The 22,438-nt window shown below is 38.0% G+C and overlaps 1 protein-coding gene across 5 annotated transcripts; it reads right to left on the bottom strand.

Annotated features, from left to right (window-relative positions):
* Positions 1–2,400: 2,400 nt before the first annotated feature.
* LOC104604806 (TOM1-like protein 1) lies at positions 2,401–22,207 on the bottom strand. Of its 5 annotated transcripts, none has more exons than XM_010269351.3 (4): positions 22,051–22,207; positions 21,128–21,810; positions 11,260–11,502; positions 2,401–3,066 (listed from the first exon to the last, which is right to left on the bottom strand). In XM_010269351.3, the coding sequence occupies exons 2-4, from the start codon at positions 21,644–21,646 to the stop codon at positions 2,647–2,649; spliced, it is 1,182 nt and encodes a 393-aa protein (XP_010267653.1). In that variant the 5' UTR covers positions 21,647–21,810; positions 22,051–22,207; the 3' UTR covers positions 2,401–2,646. The 5 variants fall into 5 exon arrangements, with proteins under 5 accessions (XP_010267653.1, XP_010267657.1, XP_010267656.1 ...); XM_010269355.3 differs by having other exon boundaries at positions 21,128–21,790; positions 22,051–22,124; XM_010269354.3 differs by having other exon boundaries at positions 21,128–21,800; positions 22,051–22,112.
* Positions 22,208–22,438: the final 231 nt, after the last annotated feature.

The raw sequence follows: 22,438 nt of genomic DNA, 5'->3' as shown, positions 1-22,438 counted from the left end.
GGTTCGAGTTTCTTTGTATTGATTGTGTATCTCCAAAAGCCCTAGGTTTTTGAAACAATCATGGTTTGTGGCTTTCATTCCTTTTAATTAGCGTCCATTATAATTCCTTTTACAATATTAATGCAGGTTAGAACCTGTAACTTGAATGCCAACGTGCATTATAATTTCTTTTACAATATAAGGACTTTTTTTTTTTTTTTTTCTTTGAAAAGTAGAAGTTTCAAAGAAAATCATCATCTCAGCCTTATTCCAACTATATGGAGTTGGTTACACTAGGACTTGTAAAAAAACTCACAAATACAATTCTTTTAGATTTTGAAAGCTAAAGAGATGGTTGTGTCTATCTTAGGATGAGCCATTAATTAAATTAAAGCCTCACAGCGTGGTTGCCGCATGACCTATTTTTACATAGAAAGACTCCTATTGAACTTATAATTTTATGCTTTTCACTTATAGATAAACTTTGTTTATATCCTCTCTGTATGAGTAGTTGATTTTCAGTACTTGTTGTCTTGTAATTCTCTTTTCTTTTTGCTATTTTCTTGTTTCTGTTCTTGTTACTATGGCCTTTGATTTACTCCCAGCATTGACTAGTGGTTCTTTATATTTTTATTTGTTCCCAGCATTTGACCAGTACATTGCCTGAATCAGGGAAACTTGCCAATGCCTTACCTGAAGCCTGCGGTTGATTGTCTGAATAACAGATGTATCATCATCATCACCACGGGAAGATCAGCTTCCTTCTTCAAAGATGTCTGTACTTCCAGAAAGACATTTATTCCTGCAAATCCCGATACACCCCGATACACATTTGATATGGGTCCAATATGCATGAAAAAAGATAATATGTCCGATTTTTATAATATCCTGAATCTATTTTTTAAAGATACGATATAATACACCCCATATCAAATAAATCATATCAAAATTTTAAACCTTACAAAAAGAGTATAAGTATTTATGAAATATAGAAATACATATACAGACAGAGACCTATTTATCATTTTAACAAAGCCAAATTCACACGAATAAGTGGGGTATGCAGTAGAGGTTGTGGCTAATTCCTGAAAGAATCATACTCATATGGATGGGCTAATGGACCTAATTATTTCTTAATCTAAATCTGCCTTATTTTGCTTAAAAGGACATAAAATTAAAGAAGTTTTAAAAATACTAATTATAAAATAATAATATATTTTAGCTGGAATCGGATTTTACTTGTGTTACATGGAGTTAAATCTGGATACGATATAAATTCTAGCATCTAAATCCGGGATAATCAGATCCCATATGACTTTTAGAGTCTACCACATTGACAAGTCATAATTAAACTTTGTTTTTTATTGCATTTACATTTTTTATAAGGGTAAAATACAAAAACCTCTCCTGAAATTTCTCACAATTATAAAAACCTTTCCTATAGTTTCATTTTAATAAATACCTTCCCTAAACTTTTGTGAAACTCGACAAAAACCTTCCTTTCGTCACTATCTCAGACGGAAAACATTAGATTGATGCACCCGTTTTTTCCAAATACCCATTCTACCCTTTTATAAATTAATTTACATACAAAATTACTGAAATAATCTCATTTCAACTAAAAAAAAAACCTCTTTTAACGATCATTTTAGTAATTTTACATACAAAATTACTGAAATATATCTTTTTATTGAGTTAAAATGAGATTATTTCAGTAATTTTGTATGTAAAATAATTTATAAAAGGGTAGAATAGATATTTAGAAAAAACTGGTGCATCAATCTAATGTTTTCCATCAGGGACAGTAACGGAAGGGAGGTTTTTGTTGAGTTTCTCAAAAATTCAGGGAGGTATTTATTAAAATGAAACTATAGAAGAGGTTTATGATTGTCAGAAGCTTTAGGAGAGATCTCTTTTAAGTTACATTTGGAACTTGTCCTGTTGTCCATAACCAGTGATTTGAACACAAAGCTTCATGCAACACCAAGAAAGGTTAAGATATACCTCTGAAGAGCTATCCTGTGATTATGCACACACGACAACCTGAACAATTTTTAGGGGAATTCAACTTCAGTAGCTCTGGAAGAGGGGACAGCAGTACCAAACTACCAACATTACCTACAAAGTTTCAGGTGGTGTTTGGCGTCGTCGTATTGTGCAGGCATTACAGAGCTGTTCATTGCCGCATAGGCACCACATGGACCTTTTCACTTAACAAACTAAAGTCTTATTTTGTTGGTTGGTTATCAGTAACAAACAACAATAAACAATTTAAACATTTACTTTGTACCCAACATTTTCTTTTTCATTTTCCAATGCATAAACCAAGTACACACACAACACTTCGCAGCACTACAACACCAAACACCTTCATAGTAGTCGGTAGGTGGACAGTTTGCAAAGTTCAGACATGTAACCAAGTTTCTATATGCAAGTTCTTCTGTATATGTTTTGTCAAATGATTGTGTTCAAACATGAATTTATCTATTATCTTACATAAATGTGCAGCGACAGGAGAGAGACAGTAATCAGAGTCCTGGTTTCCTGTTCAACAAACAAACTAATGGTCTTCAGCAACTGGAAGACCTAATTTCACAGCTCTATATATAACCCCCGGGCCGAAACATCACAGCAACTGGAAGACCTAATTTCACAGCAACTGAAAAATCAGAAGGTTATAAGGTCATCTTTTGGTGATTGCTGCTTCTTTGGATCCTGACCCCCTTCTGAAGTGCCGCCAGCTTTCTTGCCGAAGATCATCTCATCAAGATCATCCAAAATGGCTTGCTCTCCTCCCTGAGACCCACCTCGAGAACCTGCTGATTTCCTGATCAACGCTTCTTCCTTACCAACACTGGGAGATTCATCCGGTTCAGTGGAAACAGGAATCATTGCAGGTTGTGTTTCTAGTGGGGCGGCAGAAGGTTTCTTAAGTTCTTCATATTTGGAGAGGACCTTCTGAATTTCATCATTCACGTTCAAGGCTTCAAAAAGCAAGGCTTCATTGTCACCTGCAGTCTCAATAATTCTCTGGACAGTGAATTGGGATTGACGGCACTGTTGTACAAGTGTGGTTGTCAAGTCATCCTGTGCAATGAACTTAGAGATGTTATACACTGCAACAAATATAAATATAGAAAATACACTTTTGATGACTGATTAGGGCATATTCAAATTTTGATAAAAGGTGCACATCCCTAGTGAAAAGACAATGTACTCCATGCATTGAGGTGCTCATCTTTTCAAAATATCACTTTTGGCCTATTTACTAGGTGTATGCCCCCTTTATAAAAAATGGGGTGTGCTCTAATCATAACTCAACACTTCTTGATAATATTTGGCAGACACATTGTAACTTGAAATTTACCAAATCTTCTACATGCATTTGAACACTACATTATGATTAGAAAATATGTGGTATGTTTTGTAGAGGGTACCCAAGGTATGGTAGCAGACTAGCAGCACCTATAGAAATGGCTGAAACTATATTAAGCTAAAAGGGTATGATGAAATTCTATGAAGCAAAAGTTAGTAATAGGCAGTATTGCATGTAGATCAGACAACACTGATGAAGCAAAAATCATAGAAAACAAAAAACTGATCTGTGAAATGTGTTTGCTTGTGTATTATTAAGTCTGTACACGTGTGACCAGACAAAAAAAACATTCTGCATCTATGCACGGTTAATTAGGAAAACACCCAAAAATCAGAACAATAAACAATATTTGATAACATGATCCCAAACATCCATTACTTATATCCACTGAAAAAGAAAAAGGGGAAGTAAAACAAATAACAAATTTGCACAATGAGAGGAATGCCTCAATGTGTAAATTATGATACAAATCATATTGTATCGTTTATTTTTCAACTACCAGGCTGAAAAAAAATAAAGTATCCATAGTTCCAAATGCACAATATGCAACTTTTTGGTATTGTGTGTGTCAATACTTTAAACCTTGGCAGAGATTAATTAAATCAACTATATATGTCAAAAGATATTTCTGGATTTCTGGAGCTGTTTAGTTCATGTGAATTCTGGTCATGGCTAGTTGTGAGGTGCTCCAATTGGTTTGAAATCAGAAATATCTTTATAGATGTAGACAGGGATACCTAGTGGGTTCTATATGTTTGTTAGGTGATGCTCCCTATACTTATTTGTTTTGTTTTTTTTTGATAAATATACTTATTTGTTTTGTTTCAGACTGCTGTACTTGTTTTTTCTGTCACAGTTGACAGGGGTATTTTTGTCATTGTATCTTCTTTTTCTCAAGTAATATAAAAGCCAATGAGGGGGGCGGCAGAATATATTCATTCTGCTCTCTCTTTCTCTCATTCCTTCTTCTCCTCTCCCTCTCTTCTTCTTCTTCTTCTCTTCCTCTTTCTTCTTTTCTTCTTCTTTTCTTCTCTTGAACAGATTTCAGACTAACCTAGGACTGCTGCAGCTGTGTTTCAAGTATATCCACCAGTTTTCCAATTGTAGAAATAGTACTGACATCGATAGCACTGCATTGGACTACACAAAGGCATAAATATACTTACCAGTTACCCTGTAATGTACAAAAGGATTCGGGACAAACTTAGAAGCAACTGATCAATGGAAATTTGACTTTATTGTTCTTTATTTACTACTCAACAATCCACTAATAGAAGCCAGGACAAGCAATTAACTTCTAGAAAAGATCCAAGTGCATATGGATATCACAGCTCATTAGGTTTTAATTGCCCAACAATGAGCCTAGACAAGAGTAGAAAGCCTTATGTGCTGATTCGGCCAAGTTGGGGGTTTCAGCAATAGACAGAGGAAAGGGAAGAAAAGGAGAAGAAGGTCGACTAGGATAGTGATGCATAACCCTAGCCACCAGCCCCTCATTCTATTTATAATTAACTTAAATATGAGATATTACAAAGATGCCCCTAGTAGGGCGGCAACTCAAACTAAGTACTTACAATTCTTTTAAAAATAAAAAACTAATGGGCCCAAGGCCCAACAACTTCTTAATTTAAAAGAAAACAAACTAAACATAAATCGGCCCACTCAACACTCCCCCTCAAGTTGGGAATAGATGTCACACATTCCCAACTTGCATAGATCATGTTCTAGCTTATTCTTCGCAACGCCTTTTGTGAGAACATCAGCAAGCTGCAGATCAAAAGAAATGTATGGAAGACAAACTTCCCTAGAAGTTACCCTTTCTCTGATAAAATGTCTATCTACTTCAATGTGCTTAGTTCGGTCATGCTGGACTGAATTATGGGCAATATTGATTGTTGCCTGGTTATCGCAGTATAGCATCATAGGTTCTTTTGCCTGTACACCGATTTCTTCTAACAGAGAACGGATCCAGAGAACTTCTAAAACTCCATGTGCCATGGCCCTATATTCCGCTTCAGCACTTGATCTTGCCACAATTGTTTGTTTTTTACTCTTCCATGAGACTAGGTTACCCCCAACTAGGGTGCACACTCCTGAACTTGATCTTCTGTCATCAAGGCATCCTGCCCAATCCGCATCTGTATAGGTCTCTAGCTTCAGTTGTCCATGATCAATAAACAATATGCCTCTGCCTGGATGTCCCTTCAAATAAGCAAGGATCCTGTCAACTGCCTTCCAGTGCTGGTCTTGTGGAGCATGCATGTATTGACTCACTACACTTACTGCATAGGAGATGTCCGATCTTGTCATACACAAGTATAGGAGCCGAACCACAAGTCTTTGGTATCTCCCAAGGTCCTTCACTGGTTCACCTTCTGATGCACTGATTCTATGATTCTGATCAATGGGGGTGCTAGCTGCCTTTGTTCCAGGCTTCCCTGTCTCTTGGAGAAGGTCCAAGACATACTTCATTTGAGAGATAAAAATTCCATGTTTCGATCTTGCAACTTCGATGCCTAAGAAGCATCTTAGTTCTCCAAGATCCTTAATCTCAAATTCCTTATGCGGGTTCCTCTTCAGACTATCAATCTCACTCAGATCATTCCCAGTGACAACAATGTCATCCACATAAACAATTAGGATTGACACCAAAGATCCCCTGCGCTTCACAAACAAGGTGTGATCAGATTGAGTTTGAATCTAGCCAAAAACAATCAGGGCCTTTCTGAATCTGTCAAACCATGCTCTAGGAGATTGTTTCAAGCCATATAGTGACTTCTTCAGCTTGCATACCTTTCCCTTTTCAGCATTATCATAAAAACCAGCTAGAAGATCCATATACACCTCTTCTTGCAGATCCCCATTTAGGAAAGCATTCTTTACATCCAGTTGAAACAAGGGCCAAGAGTATGAGGCAGCAAGAGAAAGGAGTATCCGAACAGAGGTCATCTTTGCAACTGACGCAAATGTCTCTAGATAATCAATGCCATAGGTCTGTGTGTACCCTTTTGCAACAAGTCGTGCCTTGTACCTCTCTATACTTCCATTTGCCTTATACTTTACTGTGTAAATCCATCTGCATCCAACTGTCTCCTTGCCTTCTGGTAGGTCCACAATCTCCCATGTTTGATTCTTAATCAAAGCCTCCATCTCTTCTTGCATAACTGTCTTCCACTCAGATTTGGAGAGAGCCTCACTAACACCCTTGGGTATAGACACTGAATCAAGAGAAGAGAGAAAAGCACGATAGGAAGGAGAAAGTCCACTGTAGGATAAGTACTGTGAGATACAATGAGTAGTGCACTTCCTTTTCTAAGAGCAATAGGGAGATCAAGGTTATCTGTAATAGTGTCAGTAGGATCAATGGGAACTGAAATAGTAGTGGGATCAAGAGGAATACCTGATTCCGTATCAGTCGAATCTGGAGTCTCCAAGGGATCGACAGGAAGTGGTGTGAGTTCTACTGTAGTGGAATCAACCGCCTTATGGAGTCTCTGTCGTGAGTAATGCTGTGAAATGGAACGCAAAGGAGGTGGCAAGGTGGGTGACATCGGGTGGTGGTCAAGCATAGGAGTAGACACAGGGACTGGAACTGGGAGAGGGATAGACTACTGACTTACTTCCCCAAAACACTCCCCCTGAGAAGGATCCTTTGAGAAGAAGTACGTAGATTCAAAAAAGGTAACATCCATAGTAACATACCGGTTCCCAGAGACTGGATCATAGCAGCGGTACCCTTTCTGATTCTCTGCATATCCAAAGAAAACACATTTCTTTGCCTTGGGATCAAGCTTCGAACGGTAAGGGCCAAGAATATGCGCAAAGCAGACACATCCAACACCCTTAGACTAATAAGAAACATCTCCCCCTGAGGAAAAAGAAGGTTGAATGGGGTCCTGAATCCGAGTACACGAGAGGGCACCATGTTAATCAGATATACTGCCGTGAAAACTGCATCACCCCAAAAACGAACCGGAACTGTGGCTGTGATCATCATGCTTCTTGTCGTCTCAACGATGTGTCTGTTCTTCCTCTCTGCAACACCATTCTGTTGTGGACTATAGGAGCAATTGCTCTGATGGGCAACACCATACTCCAAAAATATGAGGCAAGATGTCTCTCAAAATATTCCCTAGCATTGTCAGATCTGAACATCTTTATTCTCGTCCCAAACTGTGTTAATACCATCTGGTGGAATTGCCTCACCAAGGATGGTACTTCATCGCGTGATTTCATCAGGTAAATCCAGGAATATCGAGAGAAATCATCCACAAACAGGAGAAAATAGCGATAGCCGCCCATAGAGGGAACATGATAAGGGCCCCACACATCCGAATGAATAACATCAAAGGGAGAAGAACATCTTTTATTACTAGGTTTAAAAGAGTGTCTACAATGCTTTCCAAGTTCGCAACCCTCACACTTCAAACTTGACAGACTCACAGACTCAATCAGTTTTGGAAACAAACAACTCAAAGAAGAAAAGGATAAATGACCCAGACGGTTGTGCCAAAGCATAATCTGACCCACAGATTTTGATTCACTGTCTCTGCAAACATGATGGCTTTGGTGAAGAGAAGGAGCATCCAAGAGGTAGATTCCATTCACTTCACGACCACTCCCAATCGTCCTCTTTGAATCCAGATCCTACAAAACACAGCGTCCAGGAGAAAAAATTACTGAGCAGTTCAGATTCTTAGTCAAACTACTAACAGATAACAAATTAGTGTTCAATCTAAGAACATGGAGGACAGAGGGTAAACAAATAGAATCATTAATCTTGACAGATCCCTTCCCAGCAATAGGAACATGGGATCCATCAGCTGTGGAAACCCTATCTCTGCCAGAACAGAGTTGATAAGAGGAGAAAATAGTGGAGCAATGGGTCATATGCTCTGAGCCTCCAGAGTCTATAATCCAAGGAGCTCTCCTTACCTGAAGCAAAAACATAGTTTGCAGTGACATGTGAACTACCTGTGTGGGCAAAGGAGGTAGAGTGAGCTCCACCTGTGCTACCTGTACCTTGTTGTCCGCTTACGGCTGAACTGGAACTAGTTGTATCCCTCTGATTCAAAAGTAACCCAAACCTCTCAAGCTCGGCCCTTACTGCAGCAGCTGCAACGGACTCCAAAGCAATTGTAGTAGGGGGGGGGGGGGGGGGGGGGGGGGGGGGGCGGAGTATCACCAGTAACTGCCATATGCGCATTTCCTTTCTTATTCTTAAATCTGGTTGGCACAAGATGTGGGTGAAGCTTCCAACAAGTATCTCTTGTATGCTTAGGCTTCTTACAGTAGTCACAGACCAAGTCCCTTTTGTCTTCTTCCTTTTTGTTTTCATTGCCATTCTGTTTAGATTTCACGGCACTTACCATAGCAGACTGATCAAAATTGAGATTTTTCATCATTACATCCCTCCTGCACTCCTCTCCTAACACAAAGGCATATACTTGGGAGAGAGTGACACTGTCCCTAAAAAGAAGATGCTGTCGTGCAATGTCATACTCGGGGTTAAGGCCAGCAAGGAATTCGAACACCCTATACTTCTTTAAATGCCTTTGATAGGTAGCTGCATCCTTGGTGGTTTCCCAAGCAAAGGTCTCTAGATGGTCGATCTCCTGCCACAGGGTCTTAAGGACTGAAAAATAGGCTACAACAGATCTATCTCCCTGCCTTCGTGACAATAATTTGATTTCTCAGTTGATAAGCCCTAGCAACATTCTCCCTTTGTGAATAGGTTTCTGCAACCCCATCCCATATCTCCTTAGCAGTGTTTGCCCATAAAAAATGTTTACTTATATGTGGCAACATAGAATTACACAACCATGTCATTACCATATAATTTTCCTGCACCCACTGGGAGTTGCCAGTTTCGGGTTTCACCTCTTCACCAGTAATATACCCCAATTTTCCACGAGCCCCAATGGCCATCTTTGCAGATTGGGACCATTCCAAGTAGTTTGTACCATCCAACCTAACTGTAGTAATGGTCCCAGCTCCAAAGGGGTCTCTAGCACCTCCTCCCACTGGTCCCATTTCATTCCCGGGCTTATATTCAACTCTGTGTCCCTCCATGTGTCTCAAAAGAGGTACAAAAAACAACCAAAAAATGCAGCAAGAACAAACAGAATACCTTCTGGAACCAACGACACTCCTTTGGTGTCCTAGACTTTCTTCCCACGAAAGATTCCTTTTTTGTGGGATGGGAGAAGAGAGAGAAAAAGCAACCACCCTCTCTAGAAGCCTCCAAACCACATGGAACTTGAATCGCCCCTTACAAAAAACCCAGAGGAACCCTAAAAAATTAGGGCGCCACTACCTAGGTCAAAATTGAAGAGTCCAACAAAATCAGGACTCTTCCCCTTTCTCCAGTTTTTCCTGATTCTGATGAGAAACCCTAGACCAGCTATAGGGCATACAGATCCATCAAGAAAATCCAAAAACTGGGCTTACCTGAGAGCTTCGATCAGCCTCTTAAATCTCCATGCAGTCGGCTGATCTAGGGCGGCAGGAGTGAATCTCTTCAAGAACCTTCAACCTACTCCGATACCAAGTAAAAAGCCTTATGTACTGATTTGGCCAAGCTTCTTGTGAAAGGAAGAGGAGAAAGTTGGGGGTTTCAGCAATAGACAGAGGAAAGGGAAGAAAAGGAGAAGAAGGTCGACTAGGATAGTGATGCATAACCCTAGCCGCCTGCCCCTCATTCTATTTATAATTAACTTAAATATGAGATATTACAAAGATGCCCCTAGTAGGGCGGCAACTCAAACTAAGTACTTACAATTCTTTAAAAAAAAAAAACTAATGGGCCCAAGGCCCAACAACTTCTTAATTTAAAAGAAAACAAACTAAACATAAATCGGCCCACTCAACAACAAGGAGAAAGTCAACCATTAAAAGAATCTCAAATTACATGCAATTACATGATTTCTCTGCTTTTCTTGGAAATCTTCCTGTTACTAATTTTTAGTGTACTTGGTTGGGTGGGCCAAAAATGTTAAGAATGTTTATTTCCAGGATGAACATCTTAGTCCCATAGGTTTTGAGTTCTGCCATTGCCTGTCAGTAGGCAATTATTAAGACCTAAAGGAAATTATTAAGACCTAAAAATCTCATTACAAAGACATATTCAGAACATCCAAATATACATATTTTCATGAGACCTAGAAGAAATGCTAAATATAGAAAAACACGAGATACTGCTAACAAATTTAATGTTCAAAGGAAATAGCTAAATCTACCTATATGCATTACAATTACAAGTTGAAGGGGCTAGAAGGGCTAAGGGTCGACCAAAAAGGGCATGGGTAGTAGTAAAAAATGATTTAAGTATTAATAATTTAACAGTGGATATGAGCATATGGCTTTTAACATAATGGATGGGCAAAATGGGATCCATGTAGCCAACCCCATATAGTTGGGATAAGGCATGGACGAAGATGATGATGACCTATATGCCTTATAACTACTACTCTAAAAAAGCCTAAGTACAAAAAAGGATTTTACCACAATGACCAAAAAGGGATGTTTATAGGGGAAGCCTTGCATTAACACCTTCAGAGAACCCATAGAAGTTGAAGTGGGAGGGGGGGGAGTCAGGTTCCTCCAAAATATCTCAGGTGCATCATCAGTACAAACAGTGGATGAAACATAAATCTAAATGACCATATTCCTTTCTTTTTTCAAAATATCTCAGGCGCATCATCTCCGTATGCATTTTCTTGATTTTGCTTGATTATGTTTAATCCCAAACAGAAAAGGTAGTTTGTTGATCAAGATAGACCAGAAAAGGTTGCATTTCATAGCCCCACACGGGAACAGTGTGGAAATACCTTGTAAGTTTGCATTTAAATCAAGATAGATCATATTGCAAATGTAAAGAGATGGCATTCAATTTATAACAATACCTTTAATACATCTTGCTGTGGAGATGAGGATAAAACTGTTGAAAGAAGTTCAATGCTGTTTCGTGCCACATCAAATGCTTCCTTTGTTTGTTCTGCCGAAAAGCTTTGCACAGGTATTTCTCGGTGAATTTGTTGGGCGAGATTATTGGCTTCTGATTCAGAAACTGAACGTGGTGGGGTAAATATGGGAGCCAAACTCTCATTATCACGTCCAGGGAATCGAACACCTCTAGATTTCAAACTCTAAATGAAACATAAGGAAAAAAAACACAAATGGATAGTTAATTACCTTATTACCAAAATGGACAAGGAAAACAAGAAAACAAAAATTGAAAGGTTATATACATAATGATACCAAAGAATCATTAGATCGAGAAAGAAGATACATAAAGCCCAAAAAGGGCTGAATTTCCCATTTAGATTATGTATTTAAAGGAAAACAGTGGTGCCATTAGGGTTCAAAGTATCGATGCACTCAATATGCAAAATTTGTGTTTCGAGAGTTTCAGTCAAATGAAACACTTCTATTCATTTATTTATTGTGATCTTTAGTCAGTTGAAACATCATGTCATATGGCATCAGTCAAAACAATTGAAATCCTTCAAAGCATACTATATATAGTATTGGTGACCCTGAACTGAAAAACCATATGATATGCCCCGTAACAGATGTATTGTATTGATACTTTGAACCTTGGGTGCCATAAGGTTTTGAAGGTTAACCCTGACCATCATCATTTGGCCCTGGGATTCATCATTCAATGGCAGTGCATTCATGTGGCAGAATTGCTTTGATTAGGACTAGACCTGTTCATGGGCCGGGTAGCCTGACAGGCCAGCCCATTCATGCTTGGGCTTTAAGAAGATTTTAAGCTCACAGGCTTGGGCTAAGGCTCAAAACACTAAGCCCAACTTTTTTTCAGCCATGCTCGAGCTTTTTCAAAAAAGCCTGGTCTGAGCCCGAGTCCATCCTGATAATATTTTAGTAGTTTTGGATTTTGAGGTCATTTAATATAAATATATCAATTTTGTTGTTGAATAAAATTTTGGGCTTTATACGAGGATCAAGCTTAGGCTTAGGCCTGAACATTTTTTATTAATATAGAGACAAAGCCCGGCCTGTCACAAGGTCTAATTAGGACTAGGAGGTCTCTCTAACAATTCTTATAATGTTCAAACTTTGTAATTGGAAGAACAAGATTGCTTTTGGTCTTAGCTCTATCAAAGTATCATAGCCACTCAATAGGTTACCTCGGGTTATAACAATATAATATTGTTTTTAAATGTTTAAAGTCATAATAGGGCCTTATTCTTTGTTTCAAAAGGAACACAAATTATAACATATACAAACAAAAAGCAAAAGCACTAGAGTTTAGACACGTAAGTAGAAAACTTGTGCCATGATCTGGCTGAATTAAAGATAGAAGTGACATTGTTGTGAAGCCTCTCACAAGTTTCAGCACATTTAAAAAACAATTTAATTTCATCATGTAACAAAGGAAAATTTTGGTTCATTTTATTTCTTTCTATCTTTTCTGTGTTTGTTGTGTGAGAGTTACTGAATAGGAAACAAGAATGGGGCCTTTCATTTTTTATTTTTTCCTTTTCCTGATGATGCTTTTTTCGTTTCTTCTCTTTTTTTTTTTTTTTGGGGGGGGGGGGTGGGGGGGGGGGGAGGGGGAGGGGAGTGGTGACTGGCGAGCAGGAGAGCATTGAGCAGTTAGTGAGTGGTCCTTTATTTCTCATTTGTATGTAACCATTTTACCCCTGCTTTAAACTAACAACTCAGGCCATATCCCTTCAACAGCATTGCACTTAAGATTGTGTTGAAACTTCTTGGGAAGCTAGGTTCACTATATGTGATAAAGATAAGAAGGTCAAATCTAATAGAATAAATATCATTTTATTTGAACTTTTTCTCATAGCATGGTTAAAGGAATACAAAACTGAACACATGGTAAGGGGCCAACCCAGGCCCAACCATGGTTCAAAGTATCGAAGTTGTGTATCAAGAATTTCAGCTTCGGTTTACCAGAACTGCTTTTTTCTTTTTCTTTTTTTTTTTACTTTTTGGTTTTACTTTCAGGGGGTCCTGTCACATCACCACTTAACATAAGAACAATGCTAAAATAGCGTTTTACTGGTACTTAGATATGATATGATATGACCAATATTGTATTGATAATTTGAACCTTGGCCCAACCCCGACCCAAGGTCAAACCCTGAGTTGGGCAGCTGAAGCCCAGACTAAATCCAGAAGAACTCAGGATATGCTTGGGCCTAGAGGGCTCAGGAGGATTTGCTTGGGTCTGGGCAGGTTGGTCAAGTTCAAAGATTTTGCTTGAAATATCATAGTTTTCAAGGCATCTAGGCGATATGGCGAACCTAATCGCCTAGGCGATAAAAATTTTATAATATAAAAAACTAACTTTTGGATAGTTCCCTAGTTTTTTATACCATTCAGCATGTATATTAATTGAAAAAATAGCAATTCTCTTTAGTAAGAGCATTAAATTTCCTCTAAAAAATGTAAAAATGTGACAAGTCCTCACATCTAAAAGATAAAAATATTAATTTCATTATTTAAAAAAAATACTACTATAATAAGTATTTAATAGAGAAATTTCATACCAATTAGCAGGTAAAGAAGGTTATTAACTTTATATGATAAATAATCAAGATGGAAAGTAAAAAATACTACTATTTTTCTTTCTTTTTCTCTCTCAAAAACCCTTTGACCTTTTAAATTTCAATAGTAAAACATTAAAACAAAGTGTACTTGATATATATAGCATATAATAAAATCTTTCAACACATATATTAATAAGAGACAACAAAATAAATGATATTATAAAAGGCACCTGCCTTGTCATGTTTGTTGCCTAGGCAGGCACCTAGTTGCTAAAAGTCAAGGCATTTGGGTAAGGCACCAAGCCAAGGGAGCCTAGGCGACACCTTGACAACTATGTACACGCACACACACACACACACACACATCTACACATGGGGTAATATATAAAGAAATTTGTGTGGGCTACCTGGGCCTCAACCCAAACCCAACCTGAGTTTACAAACCTAGGGACCAAAAATCTTATCCCAATACATGCAAAAGATTATGTTGGGTCAACTTGGGCTCAGGCTGGACCCATCCATGTTGCAGCCCTACATTTTCCTACATACTGTCTGATTTCAATCTATACAATGTTAGTGATGTGCATTGAATTTTAACAATGTATTTCTAAAAATGGGGGCCTAAATTGCTGCCTCTGTTCCTACATGCAAAAGAAAAGGTAGCTTTCATTCAAAAGGAAAAGGGAAGGATGTACATGAAAAGATGTACAGACAGGGCTTCAAAAAAAAAAAAAAAAAGCAAAAATCCCCCTTACAAAATTGGAAAGTATTTGTACTGTACAACATATTCCTTCCCACCCCACTTTTAGCTAAAACATCAGCAAAAAAATTAAGACTCATAGGAATCCATCTGAAACAACAATGAAAGGAGGCCGAAATGTCAAGTATTCCATGCAAGAAATGGGCAATCCTCCACAGTCCTGCACTTCTCTTTTTATCCCAGCCTATTGTGATTCTTGAATCTCCTTCAACCAACCAAGAAGTAACCTGAAGAATTTTTGCTTGCTGAAGCCCCACCAATAAAGCCTGAACCTCTGGCTCAGACACATCATTAGCCGAAACCAGGCCACTGAACACCCAAGAGATGACACCTGCAGAATTGTAGATGACTCATATACTTGTTGCCAATGGGGTGTCCGAGGCTCTTCTTAGACTATCATCAAACCTCAAAATGAATGCTGTCTCAGGCCTTGGGGAAAGGCTCAAACCCAATAGGAGAAGATTGAAGGATGTCTAAAAGATTTCTGTTTTAAGTCCCCAATATTAATCCCAGTCACCTAGGTGTTGCCTAACCAATGGCATTTTTTTGAATAAAAATCACAAACCCGAAGGTAATTCCCTAGTTCCATAGCAAGCAGCACCATCTTTCACCATTAATTGTCCATAATTTTCATAAAAAATGTAAAAACTTCATCTAAAACATAGAAAATCAACATATTCATAAAAAATGGACAAAAAAAGAAATTTCATAAACTAAAGGGGCTAGTTTCTATTTTTGTCCAGAAAAGAAGAAAAGAAAAAGAATGGATGAAAGAAGAAGAAGAAGAAGTGAGGCAAACTGAATAATTTAATTTAATAATGTCTATTTTATCATTATAATCTGAGGAAGTTGATAATATAAAATTATCCAAGAAATGAGGCAACCTTCCATGAGCACCTTATCACCTACGTGTCACTCTACATGTTAAGCCACCTTGGTATTACCTGATTGTCATAGTTAGGTGGTATATCCTAGAGGTAATTTTCTTTTTTTTGATCAATAACACATTCATTAATTCATCAATAGAAGATTTACAAAAGGAAGACAAACACGCTTATCTTCCAAGAGCAACAAAGAACCTCAAGAAAAGGAAAAAAGAAAGAGAAAAGAAAGAAAACACACTAAAGTTACAGCTTGGCCCAAAAAAGTGAATCCCTTTCTGCCCCTTGTTTAGCTAAACCGTCAGCTAGGGAATTAGCCGATATTTTAACCCAACGTATCCTAACTTCACTTGAATTTCCTCCTCTCGTTATTGTACTTCCATAAGCCATTGTGATCTTTAAGCAGCCACCCTATCACCACCTCTGAATCCCCTTCAATTAAGAGTTTCCTGATGTTCAACTCCTTAGCTTTTTGGACTCCTTCCATAACTGCAAAGATCTCAGCTCTAAGGGAGTCACCCACTCCAATTGGGCCTGAGAACATGGCAGAAATGACCCCATTTTCATCCCTAAAAACACCCCCAATCCCCGATTGTCCCGGATTTCCCCTGCTACACCCATCAAAGTTTAGTTTCACGAATCCACTAGGTGGAGGGGTCCAAGCCACACTCAATACTGACTTAGTTTGTGTGCAACTTGCAATTTCACCCCACTTCCTCAACATGTCATCCACAGTGTAATCTGTGAAAAGCTCCAAAGATTTCAGCCACTGTACCGCCCTAATACGAATGATAGCCCTCAGATCTGTTGCTCCTCTCTGAGCTTCTGAGAATATCCTAGAGTTTCTTTCTTCCCAAAGTGTCCAACATACTGCAGCCCTTCCCACATTGTCCTCTCCACATTGTCCTCTCCCCTTTTTATCCGCCACTTGAAAAAATAAGGGGAAAAAAGGCCTTGCAAGTCTGATGGGGGGTTCCAACAACAACCAAATAGGGACAAAGCCCATTCCCAAATTGACCTCACAAAATGGCAAGACACCAGTAGGTGAAAACCAGTCTCCCCATCCGCTTTACAAAGAACACACCACTGAGGTGACAAACAAGTATTGGGTCTCTTCTTTTGGAGTAAATCACCAGTGTTGATTCTTTCCAGATAGGCTTCCCAACAAAAACTACCAACCCTAGGAGGTATTGCTCTGCACCAAACCTCATCAACAGGAAAAGGAGGGGAGGTAGGACTGGTGAACTGACTTAAGACTTTGAAGAAAGAAGCACAAGTAAAAATGCCATTGGGAGAAGGTGTCCAAATTCTAGAGTCCGCCCTAGTGGGGTCTAAGACAACGTTATCAAGAATTGCAATAAGGCTCAAAATATTGTCAAAGTCTGAGTCCCTCAAATCCCTTCTTAGCCCCAAGTTCCACCCAATCCCAGAAATGGAAGAGGACGGGGTGGTAAGAGACGAGATTGGCTCATTTTTCAAATCAGAAAGAGCAAACAAAGAAGGAAACTGATCCTTTAGAGGGGCACTCCCCACCTAGGTTTGTTCCCAAAATTTTATGGAGTTACCGGAAATCAAATCATACCTGATATTAGGGGAGAAAATTGGTAGTAGGTCATGAATGGCTTTCTAAGGAGAACTGCTTGTGGTCCTAGCTCTGATTCCAGCGTCCCATCCATTATGCTCCAGCCCATGAATACTTGCCACTATTCTAGCCCAAAGCTTCTCCTTCTCCAATGGGAATCTCCACAACCACTTTCCCAACAAAGTCATATTCCTTCTCCTAATATTCCCAAGCCCCAAGCCACCACACGTCTTACTCCTACAAACTATCTCCTAGCTCACTCTATGATCCCTCTTTTCCTCTCCCAGTTCCCACAGGAAATCTCTCATTAACTTCTCCAATCTATTAGCAACCTTCACTGGGATTTTAAACACCAATAGGAAAAAGATAGGTAAATTAGCAAGTGTGGCCTTAATAAGAGTAATTCTCCCACCAAGAGAGAGGTAGTTCTTTTTCCATGACACCAGTCTTTTTTCGAACCTTTCCACCATCGGGTTCCAAAAGCTCTCTCTCATGGGATTATCCCCTAAAGGCAACCCTAAGTAATTCAAAGGCCAACCCGAGACTTCACACCCCAATACTTCAGCACTCTCCCTGATCTCTCCCTCCTCCAAATTCACCCCCACAACACAACTTTTCCCAAGGTTAACTTTCAAGTTGGATATTTGCTCAAACAGTTGTATCACCAACTTCAAATTCCTAATAAAGCTCACATTACCGCCTTCACAAAACAGAATCGTGTCGTCAGCAAACTGCAAGTGAGTAAGAGGGGTTTCCGCCCTCCCAACTCTCCAGCTTCTAATGAGCCCCCTAGAATCCTAGAGGTAATCTCTTTTATATAATAGTGGATTGTTCTTTTTATCATTTGGTGTAGCAAAAGCAGATGCCTTAACTGAGTTATTTGATGTTTCATTTGATTGATAGCAGCATGATTGTGTTTTATTGGATGGTTGCAAGAAATTGTTGCGACTATGTGAACTCATGAAAACCAAATCACTCAGCCATACACTCACTAGGTGATTTGGTTTATCTTTTAAGTTATAGCATGTCTTCAGAGGTAGCCTCAATTTTATCATATGATAGCGGGTGGTTCATGTATCACTTGGGGTAGCAATGATAGGCATGCACTCACTGGGAAATTTTGTCTTCCACTTAATTGAGAGGATGCCTATGTTTTAGCTGAGGATAGCAAAAAAGTGTTGTGGCCATGTGGACTAATCGAAAACAAGTCACCTAGATATGCACTCACAATAAGGCTGCAACTTTGGTTGGGTTGGCCCAAACCCGACTTTATAGTACATATATATATATAATCCTTTGTAAATACTAAAACCTCCATAACATATTTTATGTTTTTTGAATATATTATTCTTTTTGAGACCACTTACCACTATTTTGAAAACCAGACCAGACTGGATGGTCAGATCATTTGACCTGGGAATCGGTCATGGCTCCAGGCCTGGTTTTGGACTAGACTGCTTTTTTTGAAAAAAAAAATTTTGAATTAGTCAAGGAATCACTGACCTAGGATGGTCGAACCGCTAAATTGTTCAATCTGGGCAACAGTTAGTGGATCATATTGTTTTTTTTTTTATAAATGATAGTGGATCATATTTTATGGTATATGGGGCATCAAATAGGTTTTCAAAACCCTGATCAGACCAGATATGCCTCATTACCTTGTATTTATTTAATTTTGATGGTATTTTTCATTATTATAATATTTTATAGTATATTTTCAGAACTTATAAATATTTTTATGTTTTATTTTATTTATGAAGTCACGGGTTGAACCGCTTGACCTACACAATTGAATTGCTGACTTGGAAAACATTGGCTAAAGCGGTCCATTTCCAAGTCGATTTTCAAAACCTTGCCTCTTACCTGCATGTATTAGCTTTTAATCATTAACCCTAAGTGTCTTTTGTGATCATTTATGTCTCCTTTAACATAAATATTGATCAAACACGTATATATTCTAAATAAATGCAACTTGGAAGACTTGAACCCTGGTCATTTCTACAAAAATATCTTAACCATATAGCTACCGCCCATGTACATATTATTATAAAATCTTTTATATATAGTTCAAGGTTTAACATTTCACGTATCGGCCTCATATTGGACCGTTCCCAAAATGGACCAATACGCATTATGTATCATCCGATACTCCGAATTTAATTTCCCTCTATTTCTACTTTTTAAATTCAAATTCAAATTTAATTTATCTCTCCTCATTTATATCACTTTTAATTAAGCCTTTATTGCTTAATTGACAATGACAATTAGTCCAATATGCCATACCTTAATTTCTTGTCTTAATAATATGTATTTTGATTCTTAAGTAGTCTTGCTTCTCTTGGTGGATGTTTCTCAATAAATGTTATAATTTGGTTATTAAAATTTATATAATAATAAAGATTAATACAAATTATATTTATTTTCTAAAAAGTTAAGGTATATATTAGTCTATATACATAATAAATATTATCAATCTTTTTTTGGTAAAAATAAATATTATCAATCTATATCTTTTTTGATCAATTATCAATCTATATATAATAAATATTAACTAATAAATCGCTTCAATAAAATATTAACTAACAAATATTAGTATATATACACACATACATTTTAGTTCTTCTATTATTTTTCAACGGTTACCAATTATGTTCCAATACTTTCTTCATATAAACCATTAAAGTATGGTTTTTATGTTTAAATAGATTAGTTATAATCATATGAAATTCGTTTTTATTGTTGTTAATATATTTTGTAGGGTTTTTTTTTGGATTTTCTAGCGTATCCATGCATGTCTTGATTTTTCGTCTGTATCTATGTGTATCCAAAGTGTATCCCGACTTGTGGTCAAACTGTTTGACCTGTGACCCAATGCCGACAACCATTTTGGTTCTGTGTTCAGTCCAAGTCTTAAAACACTATATGAAAGTGTTGTGGTCCTGTGGACTCATCATTCAACATGTTAATCTATCCTAGTATTTCTAAATTGTCATAGTAAGATGGTATACCCTAGAGGCAATCTCTATTTTTTCATATGTTAATAAGTTGTTTGTGTGTCATTTGGAGTAGCAACAGCAAGATGCAATCAATAGATAATTTGTTTTTTTTTTTTGTTTGATTAATGTCTTTTTATTAGAGGGTCGCAAGTAAGTGTTGTGACCATGTGAACATATCAAAACCAAATTAAACAGTCAAGCACTCATTGGGTGATTCAGTTTTTCATTTGGTTAATATGATGTCGTGTTTTATTAGAGGGTCAAAAGAAAGTGTTGTGACCATTTGAAATCATTGATCCACATGTTTAACTGCCTTTCTGTTTCTTAAGGGAGTGGACCCTAGAGGCATACTTTTCAAGGCATTGAAGTGAGGCTAGATGATACGGAGATGCCTTGTCAACTAGTTTCCTAGGCAATGTTTTTACTTTTTTCTTTTTCTTTTTTGAATAAAAACCATGAACCCTAAGACAATTCCCTAGGTTTCATAACAAGCAAGCAACCATATAAACTTCATTAAAACATAGAAAATCAAACATATTCATCAAACAAATGGAAGAATAAACGACATTTCAGAAAATAGAGGATCCAAATTTCTATATTTTTCCTAGGAAAGGAAGAGAAGAAAAAATGAATGGAAGAGGAAGAAGAAAATAATCAATGTATGTTGATTGGACAAAATTTTAAGTTCTTCCATGCTTATCAGTGTAGGTTTTGAAGTCTTCGAGGGTTGTGTCGCCTGTTTTTTGGCCTATATGTGCAATCTTCCCTAAAACATATCTTTTCTGATTTCCTAAATGCTATATGGGACTTCAAAAGTTAAACAAGTAACGGAAGGCAAAGACATCAAGCTTGAAATGTGCAAGTGTATTGTATGTGTGTATGGAATGAGATGTTTATTTTTTGAAGAGAGTATTACCTGTATTACTTATAAGGCAAAATAAAACAGAACCTTTGCTGCTAAATGGGGCACGTATACCAAAAGAACAGGACTAAAAGCAAATTAAAACTGTATGCATACCTTGTATGTTTCCTCATAAACAGGCAGATATCGGAGTTCATTAGACGACTCCCCCCATGCTTCGATAAGAATGAGAACCTTATTCCGGTTATTTACAACGGTCTGAGGGTCGTCAATCAGCTTCACCATCTCGTCAAGGACCCTTTCTGCGGCAACCTCTGAAAATGCCTTCTCACAGTTTTTCACAACTGTCTCTAGTAACACAAGAGCCAGGTACTGCACCCGGGGGTTCTTCAGCATAATCCGCTTCTTAATCCCACGGATCAATTCTATGCTGTTTATTTTCTCATTGTTAACCATATCACAAATATCAAGGTTGGTCGCCCAATCAGGTCCATCCAACGTCTCAGCAGTCGCATCCTCCACAACCTTCTCAGCCTGGTTCGGCCCCTGGAAGAGCTCCTTCACTTTGAAGCTCATGGAGCTCATTCCAGCCGACATCTTTCTACCCACCTCAACTCCTTCAATCTTCAGGCGTTGCCCGAAGGCGGTGACTTTATCCATCAAATTATCACTCATATTCAAAACCCCACTCCTAAATTCCGCACCACCAAGTCAAAACCTCAACTAATTCCTTCCACGAAAAGTTCCCACTCCCAAATTGGAGTATCATCAAAACACCAAATTTAACTGTTCAGACTGAGTTATGCCCGATCAAAGTTCCTAAAAATCACTGAAACCCACTGCATCAAGGGCAAACTAAATTACAAAACTCTAAAAAAACAAAACCCAGAAAATTCCAACCAAACGAAGAAGGGAAAAAATTCAACAAAAGATCGTGTAAACTTGCAGAAAATAACAGGAAAAGAGGAAAAAGAAAAAAAATCAACTTCACTGATCAAACCAACCTAACAAGATTAAGAAGAATCACAACCACCAGAGCTTCAAAGGCTCTAAAAGATAAAGAAAGATTTCAGGAGTACCTTGAACTTGAAGTTTCGTTTGCAACGACGACGACTGAGAGAGCTCTTCTGCAGTTGCGGTCTGCCTCATATGCATTACTTTTTTTTGGCTTTTTGTGTATATATCACATATACAACTACGTCTTAATTCCTGTTACCGTAAGATGGATACTCCTTTTACCGTACAACCGTTGGATCGGTCCATTCAAAATCGTTTATGGAGTCGTTGAAATAATGACAAAGTAAACCTCTCACATTCCAAGTAAATTCAGCGTTTCCGCTTTCCCGGACCCACACGGTTGGCCATGGACCTCATCGTCTTAGTCTTCCGGATTGACCAAAATATCCTCATCGTCATGGAAGTTTCCTATTGAATCCCCTTATCCTAGATTGGAATTGGAGGGATCGG

Source organism: Nelumbo nucifera, chromosome 1, assembly GCF_055504915.1.
Source record: "Nelumbo nucifera cultivar China Antique chromosome 1, China Antique-T2T, whole genome shotgun sequence".
NCBI lineage: Eukaryota > Viridiplantae > Streptophyta > Magnoliopsida > Proteales > Nelumbonaceae > Nelumbo > Nelumbo nucifera.
The sequence above is the reverse complement of the archived record's forward strand: the minus strand, read 5'-3'. Positions and strand labels throughout refer to the sequence as shown.